We start from the raw sequence: 16893 nt of genomic DNA, 5'->3' as shown, positions 1-16893 counted from the left end.
TATTCAAATATATTTTCATCAATAATGTATTACCTCTGCAGGGGGGTGGCACAGCTTAACTGGATGGTGTGTCCAGGTTCTCAGCACTATCTGCTGCACTGCTGTAGGGCTGAGTTCATAAAATACAGATGCAGCTGTTAATACTGTATCTCTTCTTTCTGTCATGGATAAAGAATATTTTCTGTAGACTTTTCCAGTCAATTCAAATTACAATTAAAAAAAAAAATAGTATATTCTAGTGGAGGATGTATCTGTATGAGAAACCATAACAAGGAAATAAAAATAGTAAGAGTGACAAGATTGTCAAAAATAATTAGCATCAGTAGATTTTTAGGATTTGGCTTGAATTTTTTTTGAAGCAGAAATGTATTTGTATTTTGTTTTACATTTTGAATTCAGTCTATTAGATCAGTATTTAGCCAAACCATCATGTAAATTTTACTTACATATGGTTTTATTATAAAAGATGAATAACAGAGTGGCGCATATCTGTAATACATTACTGGTAGTGTTTTCTTAGCTGTGTTTTATACAAATACAAGAGGTTTTTTGCCAATGTCTTCCATCCAGCTTGAATTTCTAGTCTAATGACTTTTGAACATATTAGTCAGTTTCAGTCAGCTTTGACAGAGAGTTGCAAGAAACTGTATATTCCTATGGATGTTGTGTATGTTAGCATCAGAGGAGAAAGACCTTCTACTCCATTTTAAAAATTAGGGCAGGTTATTCCTTGTCTGTATGGCTTAGTTTAGCAACTTAAATAGCAGCCGTTTGCCAGTTTGGATGCTTGTTCTAGTTCAATAGTCAGTATAATATAGGTTCAGGCCAGCACAGGTGTTTGAAGTTTCTTGCTCTACTGATAAGTCAAATGTGAATAAGACCAATAGAAGGCTTAGGAGAAGTGTGAACTTGAAACTGTTGGTGAAGTGGATACAGGGACAATGTGGGTATAGATTTTGTGGATTGTGGTAGAAAGAGTCCTGGAGGGAAGGAGAGGTATAAATTTTATCTTAGTTGTATCTTAATATAAATTGTATCTTAGTTGTTAAAAACCAGAAGAAACTTAGCTTTGCTGTTTGCAAAAAACTGTTACAATTTTTTTTGCCTGAATTATCAACAAGTTCTATCTGTTCGGAGAAGTCTTTTTCAGTGAGTACTGGTGAGCAACAGTGAGTAATTCTACTGTTTTAAGATCTGATGGAATGAGGAGGTGTGGGACACAGCTATGCTTTTGGAAGAGAAATTTAGGGGTTTTATTCCATCTTTGAGACATACAGTCCTTGAATGTACAATGTCTTTCATACCTGGTGAGTTACTTTACCCTTGCACTTCCTGTACCTGGACTTGTTCCAGTTGATTTGAGCTGTGCGATAAGAGGGAGCACTTTGTAGTTAGTCAGCACTGTGCTGACCATGTAATTTTCATGTTGTTTAATCTGCCTTTTCCACCAGTGATAACAACTGACTAGGTGCTAATTCTCATGTGGACACCTGGTGCCATTTGTCACTGAGTCAGTCACTGGTGTGGGCATTTTGTTTTGGTTGCAGTCATGTAAGGTGAAAATGTGTATACAGACTGGTGGTTCTAGGTAAAAATTAATTATTAGGAGCCAGAGTTCTCAGAGATGCTTTACCTCCCTGTGCATTTCCTCATAGTCTTCTCTCCTTCTTTGGATACTTCTCATGACAGGTTGTGTTTTTATTAATTGGAAGCAGAGAGGTAGCTTCTGTTGGCGACCTGTAAGCAGGAGGGCGTATCCTGAGGCAAGGGCACATAATAAATGAATCCTCGTGAAGATAGTTCAGTGTTTTTGTTGTGAAGTGTAATCAAGCTGTGGAAATACACAGGCAGCACCTTTTGAACTCCGTGATGATTAGCTCTGCCTTTTTCTGGACTTTGTGACAGAATTGCAATAGAATAGTTGAGTTAAAATTGTACATTAAAAGTATTCTCAGTTTAAATATTTTGCAGCAAGATGAGTTTAAAAGTTTGTTTAGGGAGGTATAGTTGCATCTTTAGGCAAGTCTGAGTTTATTTTCCATGAAAATCATTTGGATGGATGTTATTTTGGAGAGGAGTGTTTACTGTTTTGCTTCTTTATTTTTCCAGAAGGAATGTCTTATTATACCTACATTCGTGGAAATAGATACAGTACTAGTGATAGTAATTGCTGTGTATTTTAGGTAACATGCAGATACTTTACCAAGTATGTAACATTGTTCAAAACACATTAATATAATTTGATTCATTCTAGTTGATTCAGGAGGAGCAAATTTACCTCGGCAAGCAGAAGTATTTCCAGATCGAGATCATTTTGGCCGTATTTTCTATAATCAAGCAGTCATGTCCTCACAAGGAATTCCACAGGTAATTTGCTTTTATCTAAGAATTAAATGTACTAAATAGTTTTTATGCTTGCTGCCATTACCTCTTTTCAAGGCTTGTGCCCATGTTTTGTTTCTGACGGCATTGTGTTGTCCTAACCTGACGGCCCAGTCTGGGGCTTGGAAGCACTGTAAACACAGTAACTGTCCACAAGAATTCATTATAGTTTTGAAGAAACTGTCGACTTTCTTAGTCTTAGTGTTAATGATTTGACCTACCTGCTCCTGTCTGGGAGTAGGAGAGAAGTGGACTAGGGAACATGGCATGTAGGGCTATTTGAGAAAGCACTAGAAAATCTCTTGGAACAGTTCTGCAAAGGTGAGGACCTCTTTGAGGATGGCTAGTAAATGAGACATATTTTCCACTAACACGGGTATGTGTATATTTATATATCTGTTTTATATCCTGATGTGCTTTATGCTGAAACAGCCCTAATAATAAGGTTATTTTCTAATGTGTTAATGATGCATAAATTACTGTTAGTCATAGTTCCTGAATTTAGAAGTGTCTCTGTGTCATGGTTCAGTCAGTAATACATAGGGATCGATCCAGTTTTTGGTGCAGGTGGTGTGCTAGGGAAGCAAAACCATGTTATGCTGTATCTGTTATTCATGAAGAATGCAAAATATTTGAGGATTGTTGATGGGTAGCTATGGCTGCACTGACCATGAAGGGCAGGATGTATGGTCCCAGTAGAGTTGAGACAGGTAACAAAAAAAAGGCTTGAAGGGAATTGTTAGCAGGGGCCTGTGGGAAGCTAGCAGGAAGGGTGGAAAAATCCATGATCTTTGAAGATAACTTCCTGCAACACTACCAAAGAGCAAACCTGGGTAATTACCTGGGTAATTCCTACAGAGTTGCTGTCTACTCAATTACCTCCCACCTCTTTGTATGATTTTGTAGGCCTCTCTTACACCCACCTGCTTAATACTCCCTTTTGCAGACCAAAAAATTCAAGCTTAGTTGTTCTTCCTGCAGTGTTCCACACCTTTGGTGGACCTAGTTCATCTTCTTTTCCTGATCTTACTGTACCTTTTCTAACATGTAGGAAACAACAGTCCTTAAAACAACACAAAAAACCACAAATTGTGTGGAACTTTTTAGAACAAAAAACCAGTTCTGAGCACCAGTTCTCAGAATTAATCTTTTTTTTCCTTTGATCCCATGGGAGAGCAGACAGCTTCCTCATTCCTCACTGAGGCACAGCAAAATTCATTTGATCCTGCAGAGCTCTTTCTGTTTACCAGAGGAAAGTACATACAACCTTCCAACAAAACAATAAAATAACAGAAGATACAAAGATGTCGTTTGAAACCTGCATTCTTTATGGGCATCTGCAAATAATCAGAGCAGAAAGAAGTTATCATCATAAATCCAGATTATTTTTGAGGCCTGTGATATATACAGTCCTGACAGATTAACCTACAGCTAATTACAATAAGAGCTAAGGAATGCAAAACATTAAAAAAATATTCAATCTCTGTTTTCTGTACAATGTGAACACCAAAATCTATTTTGAGTGAGAAACAGGTCACGCATACTGTGGAACTTGTGATGACAATATTTATTTTCAAGGAAAAGAAGTTCTCTACCACACTTTGAAACCCTGAACAAGCTGGTCATTCTCCTGGCAAGGGACTGGGATACAGTTTAATTTGTGAGTACCTGCAATGTGCCATGAAGATCTCCCAAGTTGTAAGTCATAGCAGTTACTTCACTCCACATTGTCTGAGACTGGGCTGTCACACAACCAGAGCCCATGGCAGTGCTATGACACAAATCCCACCATAATACCACTTATCCAGTGTTCTTTTTCAGAAGGAGTAAAACCCTTCAGAGACCGTCTTCACTGGATTCTCCTGCCCTGGGGCTCAGGGGGACACGATTCCAACCACTCACACAAGAGACTCCAATGGGGCCTTCATAGGGCTTTTCCTGGGGGAAGGAGGCAATAGAAGCCAATACTTAGAGGGTGAAGCATATGCACAGGTCAAGGATAGATTGACAGTATTCAGTGTGACTTCTTACATGACAGATACTGGCTTTGCAGGATTTTTGAGGAAACTGCTTGTGTTACCTTGATACCCTTTTGGCACATTTTGGAAGCAAGTTAGAGTTCAAATCTTCTTCTTTATCTTTTACTCTTCCAAAGAATCCTGAGATCCATGGCCTCTATAAATATCCAAGGCTGAAGATTGCAACACACTAAATCTCTGTAGGAAGTATGACATAGTGTACCTTCTGCAGTTCTTTCCAGCAGTAGAAGCGGACCAGCGGTAGTGATTAGGTAGGTCTCCAGAGAAAAACAGAGTTTAGTTAGAACAAAAATACGTAGGAGAAAAAGACAGTTTGTAAGATGGTCATCATACAAGACTCCCTGATAGATCTAGATTGGTACTAGTGTTTTCGTGGAACAGCAAGTGTCAAAGGAGTGATGTTTTGCTGAATTATCTTTTTTGGAGAAACTTTGGAAAATCTTATTTTTGCTAAAGACTTCAATCATGATCTGCTATGGGTGTAATGATTTTTAGATGTTATGTCAAAGATCGATATGTATACCCAGCTTGCAATGCTGAAATTAATGATGTTGGGTGGGACCTTTATAGAAAAGCTTGACCCTACAGTCATGCTCTTGTTTCCAGTATGTCTTGAAAAGTATTTTACATACTTGTAAAGTTGCATTAAAAAGTTGAATTTGTTTTTCTTTCAATTACCATATGGTGTGTATTAGGAGTAATTGTATTCATATACAATAAAAACTAAATATAAGAAAGATTCGTCTTTTAATAAAACACATTTCTGTTTGTTATGACACTGATGAAACTTATATTTTCCAAGTATGACACTGATGAATGTTTATCTTTCTTTAAGTATTTATTGAAGACTGGGAAGCACTTCCTTTGTTTAAAGGATGTAATAAGAATGCATTTTGTTTGGGAGATGTATCTATGCTTTGTTTTATTTTAAAGATGCACTGCTAGCATTTGTAAATATATTCTTGGTCCTTTAATAGATTGTGCTAGCTAGAACCATCTTCCCTGTCTGAGAACATGTTTCTTTAGAAAATGGGTTTAGGGAAATTATGCTCTCTCTGATCTCCAGTCTAGTCAGTCACTCTAGTCAGTCACTCTAGTGAGGTGGGAGTCTGGATATTGTTAGTTTGCTACCTGATGTTCTATGCTGTGGCCTGCTTGAAAGTCTGTTCATCAGTTCATTAGTTCTTCCCAATTTGGCCCTTAAAGTGCTTGGTTTTTTCCCCCTTTTTTATTTTTTGTTGCTGATAATGCTTTTAATTTCCCCCTCCACTTTTACCTGTGACTAATTTATTATTCACCCACTACAGTTTAAATTAAGTTGTTGTCTGTATGGGTGTGAATCAGAAAGCTGTGATTAGCTCCTCATTAGCTGCTTCCTGAGCTCTCTCACACTCCTATGCTGCATGGATACAATGGGGATGGATCAGTTGGTACGAAACAGTGTATGTGCACTCAGTACTGTTGACTTTTATTGAACACATCAAGAATTTTTTTCCAGCTATTTAGAAAATTAAGTCTGGAGGTAGGACATTATTTGGGAATTTGACAACTAGGTTTTATTTTTTTCCAGGAGATACATATTCCAGTTTTTGTGCTAAAAGTGCAGGCACATTTTTTTCAGTGTGAGCACGGTGAAATTAAGAATAGGAAAAAATGCACAAATTCTGGAGGGAAAAATGAAATAAACTTATTTGCACCAAGTTTATCCCGTTTATAGAGACTTATGTTATTCTTAAATTTGCCAGGAGTTAAATTTATTAAGTGTACAAGAGAAATACTGCAGATTAATCATGTGACTCCAAATATGGTTTAAGATCCTGAAAACTGGTGAAAAGGCTGTTTGATTTGATGGTAGAAGACTACATGGTTCATGTAGTCCTGCTTTAGATACTCATAATGTGATTTGGAAGTTTTATTTTCTTTTGTGCTGTTCTCCTAAATTATCATGTAACAGAGAACACAAATTAATATCACCTTAGAAATACCTTGAAACAAACTTAACATAAAATAACATTGTTTTCTGGGGGTATTTTAGGGGTAATATGTGCAGTTGTGACAGAAAGTGTTTACCTTTTTCATATGAGTATTCCTTTTTTTCTCTTCCACAAGTGTCTTGAAAGGATCTTTGAATATGCTTCTGTGAAGGATGAGTTGAGAAACTTAACTTCCACAATTGTCTGCAGTTACTGTATTCATCATATCTGGGGTCAAGTCAGTTTTGTAAAAATATCACCAAAATATTACTGATAGAAAATGTTCACTGGGTAGGTGTTCATCTCTAAATTAGGCAAAAGGATGAAGCAGGGATTATTCATGTTGAAGCCCATAATGAGGTGCTCAACACATCTCAAAACGGCAAAATTAATTAGTTGATCCATTAAAGACCTGAAGTAGCATACTGGGAGATGGGAGAAATTTCCTTCAAAGGATGTTAACACTAATACAGTCATGCCAATAACTTCAGTAACTGAAGCCCTGAGTTTATTTTTAAGAGAAACCCCTAGGTTTTAACCTTTACTGTTCATCAACAAAACCAGATTCAATGGTGGAATGTGTGCCTCTTCAAACATATTACCTATGTGACTCGTGGTACTTCATATATGAATTTTCCAGTAGGGTTGTCTGAAGATCATAGTTTGAAAGACTATTGAAAATGGAAGACTCCTTACATTTTAAAGAAATGCTAAAACATAATAAGTTTGCTCTGATAGACAAAAATAATCTTGCAGTGCTATCCAGTGACCTGCATTAAAATATATAATATCTCTTGCCTTTGCTATTTTAAGGGTTGGACAGTTCATTAACTTATGCCTTTTGTTTTCCTGATAGATAGCAGTAGTCATGGGGTCCTGTACAGCAGGAGGAGCATACGTACCTGCAATGGCTGATGAAAGTATTATTGTTGGCAAACAGGGAACAATATTCCTGGGAGGGCCACCACTGGTAAGGATACGGAAGTTTCTAGTGACATAGCCCCTCTCCTCCCCCTTCCCTCAAATCATGCTGCGATAATTTTACACCTTAAAAAATTGAGATGTTTCTTGGTGAGATATTTATAGATACTCTATAGATTAGTTTGTATTTTTAAGTATATCTGAATGTTTCTATCCTAAATCAAATCTCTGCTGTTCAGTAGAGGTGTATATGTATAATTCAGACTGTCTCAAGGTGTTTTTCTAGTACTGCTTTCAGATTGCTGTGCACATTTTAAATGATAAAAATTTTTTCTATATTCCATTATGTACTCTCTAGGTTTGACACAAAATTTGGAAAAAATCACAACCATGTGTATTGTACACATCTCCCTCCTTAACCTCTCCCCTCTTCTTCCCTCTCCTTCTTAGTAAGGAAATTGTTTCTAAGGAAACTGACCTGAAGAATTCCGGTGAATTAAACCTTGCTTTATTGTGGAACTCATAGTGGCATTTGTGACTGTGAAGTACCGCAGTATAAGACAGCTTTAAGATTACGGTAGCTTGGCAGAAAAGGAATGCTTACATGTGGTTTATTATTTTAGAAATAACTGTATGTCCTAGTGTAGGCTCAGTTCTGCACCAATACAAATAACGATACAGTAATATCAGTCTTTTGCTGACAAAGATTATTCTACTTAACGCAAGCTTTATGAGAAAAAAGTAATTTTTAGTAATAAATGCTAGTGCTAGAACTAACAGAGCATCATTCATCACAAGTATTCAAGTCTTGATGAAACCATGGCTGGATAAACTTGCTTATTTGAAATAGTCAAATATTTGTCAAATTTTTTGTACAAACTGGTCTGAGGCAGCACAATGGCTCTCTTTTGGTTACAGTCTTTTGGGAACTTTCAGGTGTGCTTCCTGAAATCCAAATGTAAATCAAATGTCTCTCAAGAGTCTTTCCATCTTGAGCATGCCAAAATGGAGAAATTGCTTTGTAACAGCACTGTTAATGCAGATACTGCTCCACTGATTGCTCTAGTAACAATGAAGGCAAAATCTCTTGGAAGTCACTTCCTTCAACACTTAAAATAGTGGGAAAATGTGGCATATCCCATTAAACTATGGGAAAACAGCCGCTGACAGATCTATTTGTTGACTAGTTCCTAAGGCATGATTGTGTTAGTCTCATTAAAAGTATGAAGGACTCATCCTTTAATGTGGTTTAGTGTTTACTTGTATAGCTTTGCTCTCATTTCCACAGCCTATTTTTGTAGTGCATTCTTTTCCTTTAGAATGAATTTTTCCCCATTGCATCATCTTGTTGAAAAAAGTAGATTTGGCATTATACCTGTTGGAAAGTTCTGTAAAGATGGCTTTAAAATTCTTGTGCAGTTAAAAAAATAATAAAAGAAAAAAGAGAAAAAAGGAAGAAGAAAAGGCCTTACATTTGAACATCTTGAATAAATTTAGAATTTAACTGGCAAATGGAAAGCAGGGGCATGGGATACACACCTGAAAGAATAAAGATACTTTGTTGTCTACCTTAAAAAAAAAGGCATTTAGTTTGAAATAATTTAATATTTTGGTGGAGGATTTCCAAGTTGATAAGAAGAACAAAGTAATCAGGAAAAGCAGATGAAATAATGAATAACAACTATGAAATGTAATGCTAATTTATTTACAGCTCATTAGGATTTTGTTGTTAGAATTTTGTTGACAGTAATTGTTTCTAATGTCTTACCTAGGCTTCTGTTTCTTTTTATCTTGTATTAGTATTTTTCCACTTGTTTATAGGTAAATATTGACAAATCCTCCTCAGAAAGTAATTCTCTATAAATTTATCACTGTAATTTAGATATTTGGAGTTGTTTGTTGAAAAGTAGCATAAACATGAATGAAGATACTATTTGAGAATAATATTAGTTGAGTTGAGTGAGCAACATGTGGCTTGTACATCTTTCCTGTGAGATAAGAAAACTAGTGTGATGAAAGACACAAACTTTGTACATCAGAGTGTTGGTATTTTTGTTACCATAACTAAGAATAACTGCCCTGGTTGGCAGGAACACTTGAGCTGTCCAAGTACAAACTTTTTCAAAAGGTTTTCAAGTAAGACATCTAATACTCAGTGTGACCCAGAAAGCTGGCTTGGAAGATATAAAAAAGAGAGCTAGATGCTTATTTTCTGGGAATGGGAATCATTTAACATCACAAAGAAATTTAGATCATACATGTGTGCCACTGAGATGTAGCACATGAGACTTTTGCCAGGATAGACTTCTGGAAAAGGGTGACCCGAGACAGGCCTCAAGGGGAGGACTTGACTAGACAAGTCAGTGACTGCAAGGGTGTTGTGAAGTTAGAAAGTTTTAAAATCTTTCCCTGTTTTCAGAGGAAGATTTCACAGCTATCCTCCAATTTAATTTGTTTCTTAGCAACCTGCAGATGTAATGATCCTTATCTTTGTGCGTATAGATCAAACTTTATTATCTCCACCTGTCAGCCTTTCTGTTCTGTACAGCTTTTCATATTCTCACTGAAAATATTCTACTTGCCTTCTTCTAAGTGTCAAAACTACTTCAGACTCCCAGACAAACTCCCATTCCATGCTGTAACAGATACTGTAGCCATTATTGAGTAAGCTCTGTTCCCCAAAATGTCTTTCTTATATGAAGAAAATTGGATTGGATTTTATTGCTTACCTGCCTAAAACAAAACATCCCGAGGAAGTGAAGAAATAAAAATCCCTGGTGTGACTTGTAATTAGTCTTTGAGATGTGTATGATAAAAAAAAAATGTGAATTATAGGTACAGTCCACTGTCTAAAATGGAAGTTCTCTTGGCCTCCTTTTTTGGAAAGGTGAGGAGTAATGACTTCATAAACTAACTCGATAGAAGAGGACAAGTGCTACAAGTCACAGTAGCAGTAATATTCAGGGCCATTCTTCTGCTCTTTCTTAAATGGAGTATCTCTGTCCTCATCTTCAGCAGTACTGCTTAACAGTTCAGGATGCCATGTAGACCTATAGGTTCTTGTTCCAGGAACTTCTGATTCTTCCTTCCTGAGGGAAAATTTGCTACTTTCTGTGCTCAGAGGTGAACAAAAGTTTGGTAAAAAGAGGCAACAAGTTTTTCAAATTTGTGTGTATTTGTGTACTGGGGACTTCCCTACATATTGGCCTCGTCTGTTGTGGAAAACGCATATTATAGCTCAAGTTTATGTTTATTTCTTTTAATAATGTCTAGCTGAACAGTGTTTCTTAGAAAATGCCCACATATCTTCTTGAGGCTCTTACTTGCAGTTAGTTGCATTCTGTTAGAATTCAATGAACTTTAAGGTAACTTCAACCACTAACTCCAAGTAACTTTAACTGTTACTTAAATCTACACTTTGTAGAATGCTCTGCTCCACTTCTGTATCTGGAAAGGTGATGGTGCAAATACTTGTTCTTACCTACTCTGACAGAATAAGACACAGTTGGGCTGCATGGTGCAGCTCTGGGCACTCCAGAATAAGCCTGAGTGAGCCAGTGAAATTCCATGAAGATGATGAAAGGCGTGACATCTGTAAAGTGAGGAGAGTGTGAGAGACATGAGACTTTTCAATCAGCTGAAAATGTGTCTTAGGGCAAATCTATCCATATTTTGCAAGGGGGCGTAAAGGTAGTAGAGCCAAGCTTCTTACTGGTACCCTGTGATAGGTAAAGAGGCTGCCAGGCACAAACTGAAATACAGGAAGTTCTGCTTAGTTGTAAGAAGACATTTGCTGCAAGGATGGTTGTGCCAATACAGGTTGTTCAGGGTGTTTATGGAGTCTCCATTCTTGAGCTGTTCAAAACTCATGGTAATTACGTCAGTTATGACATTAGCAACCCTCTCTCATTGACTCTGCTTTGAGCAGAGGAGTTAAACTTTGCAATCTCATATGGTGGATAGAGTCCACAGTTCCAATATTGTGATTTGGAGAAGGAAAACTTCATCTCTGGAAAAATAAAAAATTTTTAAATATTTTTAAATTTTGAAAAATATTTTAAAATTAATCTCTGGGTTTCTGTGTCAATGGAAATCATTGTGCTGTTCAGCTTTGTGCCAAGTTCTGCAATAGTTAATAATATAACTCATTGCAGAATGACAGATATATGTAATTATTTCATAGAATATGATAGAATCACTTATTCTGTAATACACCCTAAAGGTAATTGAATCTGGCCAATAACCTCAATGCCAAATGCACCAGTAAACTGTGTATTAAACCCTTAAATGCCACATCTGTAGGCACTTAAATTCCTCCAGGGATGGTGACTCAGCCAGTACCCTGGACAGCCTGTTCCAATGCTGCATAACCCTTCCAGTGAAGAAATCTTCCTCACTTCTCTTGAAAGTATCTTGGTATGTTCACTGTTTAATGAAGATTCAAGTTAATTGAGTCTCTGACAGAAACTTTCCATTAATTAGTATGCCACACCTTCATATTCCATGGGTAATTAAAATTTCAAAGCAAAAATCCACTGTTGAAGAAATATCTGTACTTAAATTTGTAAGCTTGACAGTTTGGAAGTGTATGTATGAGAATATGTGTATATATATAAATATATATACGTGTGTGTGTGTATATATGTGTGTGTGTGTATATATGTATATATATAATTAGTGTGCTTCATTTTTAGATATGAAACTTGGAAACTGAAATCTCTTTTGGAAATGATGATAGTTTTCCCTTCCCGTGCCTGTAGTTTACCTCTGTACTCTCTGTGGGTGATGAATAATGGTTTCTTCAGCTTTCAATGAATCCTTTTCAAAGCACTTACTGTTGAGTAGAAATGCCTCAAGAAGTCTTCCGGGGTTTTTTTTAACCCCAGTAGTAAATAATACTGCTCTCTTTTAAGAAGGAGACCATTCACTCTGAAATTGCCCTTTCAGGTCTAAGATTACACAGATCTAGGCTTAGGATTGTGGAGTCCAGGTACTTTTATAAAGACATCATACTTGATCCAAGCAGTTACGTACCACTGATGTGCTCTTTAAGGAAAATCATTATTACTGAATTATTGTGTATATACTGGAAGGTTTAGAAAATAAAAACCTCTAATGATTATTCTATGGTTAATATTTAAATGAGTAAATTAAAATTCACAGAAGTGTTTATGTAGAGAAAGCAAAATTGAAAAATTCTAGGTTTCAGCTGGGGTACTGTTTGCTTGAAACAGTGCATGTAAATATCCCATTTGAAATTTCATATTGAGTGCTGAGAAGATTTTTGTGAAATGAGTGTTTATGAATCTGAAGGATGTGTAAGAGTATGCACACAAATGATGGACACAGCAGTAAGTAGAACAGTGGGGAGTATCTTGGTAAATAAAAACTGCATATTAGCATTAGAATAAGCATGCAAAGTTGAAGAAGAAAGTAATCTTTACAAGATTCTGTGTTGTCATATTTTGATGCTCTGAGGGATAGTAAACAGGGAAATATGATCAATGAAGAAGCATTTTGCAAAGATCTCTGCTATTACTGTACCTAAAATGGTATAAATATTAATGCAAGACAAGTGTCAACTGTGAAGCTCATTTTCCTTTCCTTCTGTCAGGTTAAAGCAGCAACAGGTGAACAGGTATCAGCAGAGGAACTTGGAGGGGCAGATCTTCACTGCAGGTTTAAAGAAATATTTTCCTGGAATTAATATTTTCCATATTTTAGACTTCCCTTTCCCCTTTCCCCTTCCCCCTTCCCCCTTCCCTGCCCTTCCCTTATTTTATTTTATTTTGGCTTTAGATCTTTGTTAAATTGTGTTTACCATTTGAAAATTATTTCTGTTTTGTTATTCGGTGCTGATTGTTTTATTGTTAGAATATCAAAGTTAGATTGTGTTACTCTAGTTAGCATTGTCTCCTTTATTTACTGCTTTAAAATACTCACATGTCTAGTGTACTGCAGCATCATGCATAATATGGAGGACTTTAATACTGAGTGTTAACAGAATGATATGTATTGAGAAAGATAATACATTTTTGTGTCTTTCTTATTGCCATGTGGAATTCACTACAAGCAAGATCAAAATAGCTTGTGCTTTTTGTAAAAGATACTTCTTATCAAACCCAAAAATTTTTCTTTGCACTTTCGATTTCTGCAATTAATAATAAACAAAATCAGGTATTACTGCACAGTAAGTTACATATTACTGTATAATAAATGTTTATTTGTTACTCCAATTAGAAGTGAATAAAGAATTATTTTAAAAGGCATTCATGCCATTTTTGTAAACATGTTTTTTTTAATAATTGAAATTAATTTTTGCTGCATATGAACAATGCTTGTTACATTTTATATTCTCATTTAGATTTTTTGTTTCCTGCATTTGCATGTTTCATGTAGGATAACTTGCATGTACTGTTTTGAAAAAAAGGTTAGGCATGGGTTTTATTTTTAAACTGATTTCATAATAAAACACAGAGAGCTGGATTGTTGCATCTATATTTCCAAGGTCTTAGAAGGTTTAACGTTTCAAGTTTTCATTGTCTGATTTATGTTGGTTATTTTTTCCCTGAAGTATTCATCTTGCCATTGTTGTTTATATACAGAAAATCTGGTGTAACAGATCATTATGCCTTGGATGACAATCATGCACTTCATCTGGCAAGGAAAGTTGTAAGGAGTTTGAATCTCCAGAAGAAAGTAGATGTAAGTGTATGGAGTCTGAAAACACTGCATTGTTGAAATTATGAATGCTTTTCGCTGCCTGATTGATGTAACACTTGTTTTATAGAACAAATTTTTTTTTTGTCTATGACTTTACATATTTGGAAATGGAAGTTATGGTTTTTGTTCTTAAAGATTTCTCTGATGCTTCAGTTCTGCAATTACATTCCTGCTGTGTTATTCTTAATAAAACTACTGGGATTATATGCAAGAGTGAAGGAACTAGAAGAATGCTTCAGAGTCATAGAATTGCACTTTTAGATTAATCCAGTCTTGCAAGATACTTAATTTAATTTTAAACCCACATTATCATTTCCATCGACTTAAAATGAGATACCTGCTAAAGGATCTTTTTGAATAGACATTTTCTGAGATTATTCAAGAGTTGAAAACCAAGGGGCTAGATCTAAATCTTCATAATGAATTGTGTTGATTAAAGAATTCCTTGTAGTAAATGGGATGGCTACCATATGGAGGTGGAATTGCCATATTTTATTTTAGTATGAGATATGAGAGGGTGAATGGAAGCTCAAGGAGGGTAAGATGTTGTAGTCAGTTATGTGACAAAATCTTCACCCATTTTTCAGAATGCTGCTTGCCTTAGAGGGCATGGGGGGAAAAGTAAGAAAATAGGAGGACATACCTAATTTTTTATAACATAGAAGAAGTGGAGCATATGTGGAGGTATATGCAGGAATAGGAAAAAGGTAACAGTAAGTGAGAAACTGTTATGAACCTTCAGTTTAGGAAATTTGATCTTTATGTAAAATGACAAGCCAGTACAAGCATTTTGATGTTGTCAGTGAAGAGAAGGCTGTGCTCAAAGAAGTTGACAGATTGTTGTTTGAATTTTTAAGTCATAATGTGAGCTGATGCTTCCTTCGTTGTGTGAATTATTTTGTTAAATTGCTATAGGTCACTATAGAACCATCAGAAGAGCCTTTATTTCCAGCTGATGAAATATATGGAATAGTTGGTGACCAGCTAAAAAGAAATTTTGATGTCAAAGAGGTATGAGTATTAACGAAAGATCCATATGTCCTTACATACATGAATCCATTGACTTGTAGGAAATCACTCTCTATATTGTCATAATTGATAATATCTGATTTGGGTACATATTTCTTTATACTTTTGTCCAGCAGACCCATTGCAATAGTAGTGACTTGTTGAAAGTATAATAGTTTTTGGTAATACTTTTAAGAAGGATGAACAAGAATGAGAGATTGGTAACATTCTGAAAAAGCTGACATTCATTTGTTGAAACATTGAGTTCCCATTTCAGGAACTCCTCATTGGCAAAGTATTTGGCCAGGGATCTGATGGCTTTCTTTTTCTGTCAGTCCTGTGAAAGATGAATTGTTTAAATATTTATGGAGTATAAGCACACCAAACAACTGAGCCTTCTCCTAACTGCATACAAAGACTATTGTACTCTACTGTAGGTCTGGTGTAATTATCTGCCATGGAACCTTCATCTGAACCAACATGCTTTCTCATATTTTGCACAAATCTCACATTCAGAGCCTTTTTCACTACTAGCCAAGTATGTATTTTAGAAAGAGTCTTAATATATATCTATGTCTTAAAATATTTGGCATGAATTACTAGGATTTGCTGTGCATTAAGGGGGAAAAAGAGATGAAGAGTTTTACTGAGTTGCATACTTCACTCTCAGAAGTTGGAGTAGTTCAGATTTATGTTCTTTTAATCTTGAAATAAGTATCTTGTGGCAAATGTCTTGCTAGGAGTGGATCTGTATTTATAAAAATGCCTCCTTTGCATCAGAGGAACCTCAAATCAGATCTTCATTATTTTTGTATGTCGCAAATTCAAGCAAGCCCAGAAATAATCATATCTCTAAGAAAGTGAATCATGAGTCTATATGTGTTTTTCTTTACAAATGAGAGGCTATTGATTAATGTTTAATATAAGCAGAGATTTTTCTTTGAAATTCAGCTAATCAGGAAAATGCTGTTCCTGTGTAATTTAGCTGTTTGGCTAGAACGTTCTTAATCTTGAAATCCCATTTTTCATAAACACGTAGATGAATCACACATAAAAAACTAAATGGGCTTTGCCTGCCATCCAACCTGTTAATATGTGGGCTGCTTGATGTTCTTTAAATGGAAGGATTTTAAGTTATATGTTATCATTGTCTTCCTTTCTAAACAAATTTGAAACCTTGAAGGATTAGGAATTTAATGTTATTTTTCCATTTTTTCTTGAGGTCATTGCTAGAATTGTAGATGGAAGCAGATTTGATGAATTCAAAGCTTTGTATGGAGATACTTTAGTTACAGGTAAGTAGAAATATAATTATGTATATGTTTCCACTGGATTTATAGTTGGATTTATTCTGGCACACTCACTGATATTTTTAATGATGTTTATCGTCAGAAGAGTAGCAATTTCTGTTACCAGGATAAAGTGTTACCTTTATATGCTATGGAAAAATAAATACATGTGGAATTTTACAAATTAATCTCCCTCCTTTAGGATTTGCAAGAATTTTTGGTTACCCAGTAGGAATTATTGGAAACAATGGAGTTCTTTTCTCAGAGTCGGCAAAAAAGGTAAATTTATAGATTATTAGCTTATTTGCCACTGAGAAACAAAACTTCTGGTGGACAACTTACTCTTGAGATGAGGAACTTTTTTAAATAATGAAAGAGAATGGCTCTACGTTTGTCATGAAAATGTGGAACAGGTATAAGCTGTTAATAAGCTGTAAAAAAAAATGACCATATTTCAGAGAAAGTGCTTGGTAGATTATTCTGATGTGAAGAAGATAGGCCAACAGCAGAACAGGGTTTGGATTCGTGTGAATACAGTGTAGTTGAAATAGTATATCC

At 35.6% G+C, this 16893-nt stretch overlaps 1 protein-coding gene across 1 annotated transcript in view; it reads left to right on the top strand.

The window, feature by feature from the left end:
* MCCC2 (methylcrotonyl-CoA carboxylase subunit 2) overlaps window positions 1-16893 on the top strand; it is a 35758-nt gene that overhangs the window by 6517 nt on the left and 12348 nt on the right. The window contains exons 6-12 of the mRNA XM_086866828.1: window positions 2255-2367; window positions 7251-7364; window positions 12930-12994; window positions 13921-14020; window positions 14954-15049; window positions 16269-16341; window positions 16538-16614. Coding sequence (XP_086722954.1) covers window positions 2255-2367; window positions 7251-7364; window positions 12930-12994; window positions 13921-14020; window positions 14954-15049; window positions 16269-16341; window positions 16538-16614 — 638 coding nt within the window. The remainder of the gene's footprint in view (window positions 1-2254; window positions 2368-7250; window positions 7365-12929; window positions 12995-13920; window positions 14021-14953; window positions 15050-16268; window positions 16342-16537; window positions 16615-16893) is intronic.

This window comes from Cyanistes caeruleus, chromosome Z, assembly GCF_971803275.1.
Source record: "Cyanistes caeruleus chromosome Z, bCyaCae1.hap1.1, whole genome shotgun sequence".
NCBI lineage: Eukaryota > Metazoa > Chordata > Aves > Passeriformes > Paridae > Cyanistes > Cyanistes caeruleus.
Note: the sequence above shows the minus strand (reverse complement) of the source record. Positions and strands in the feature narration are given on the sequence as shown.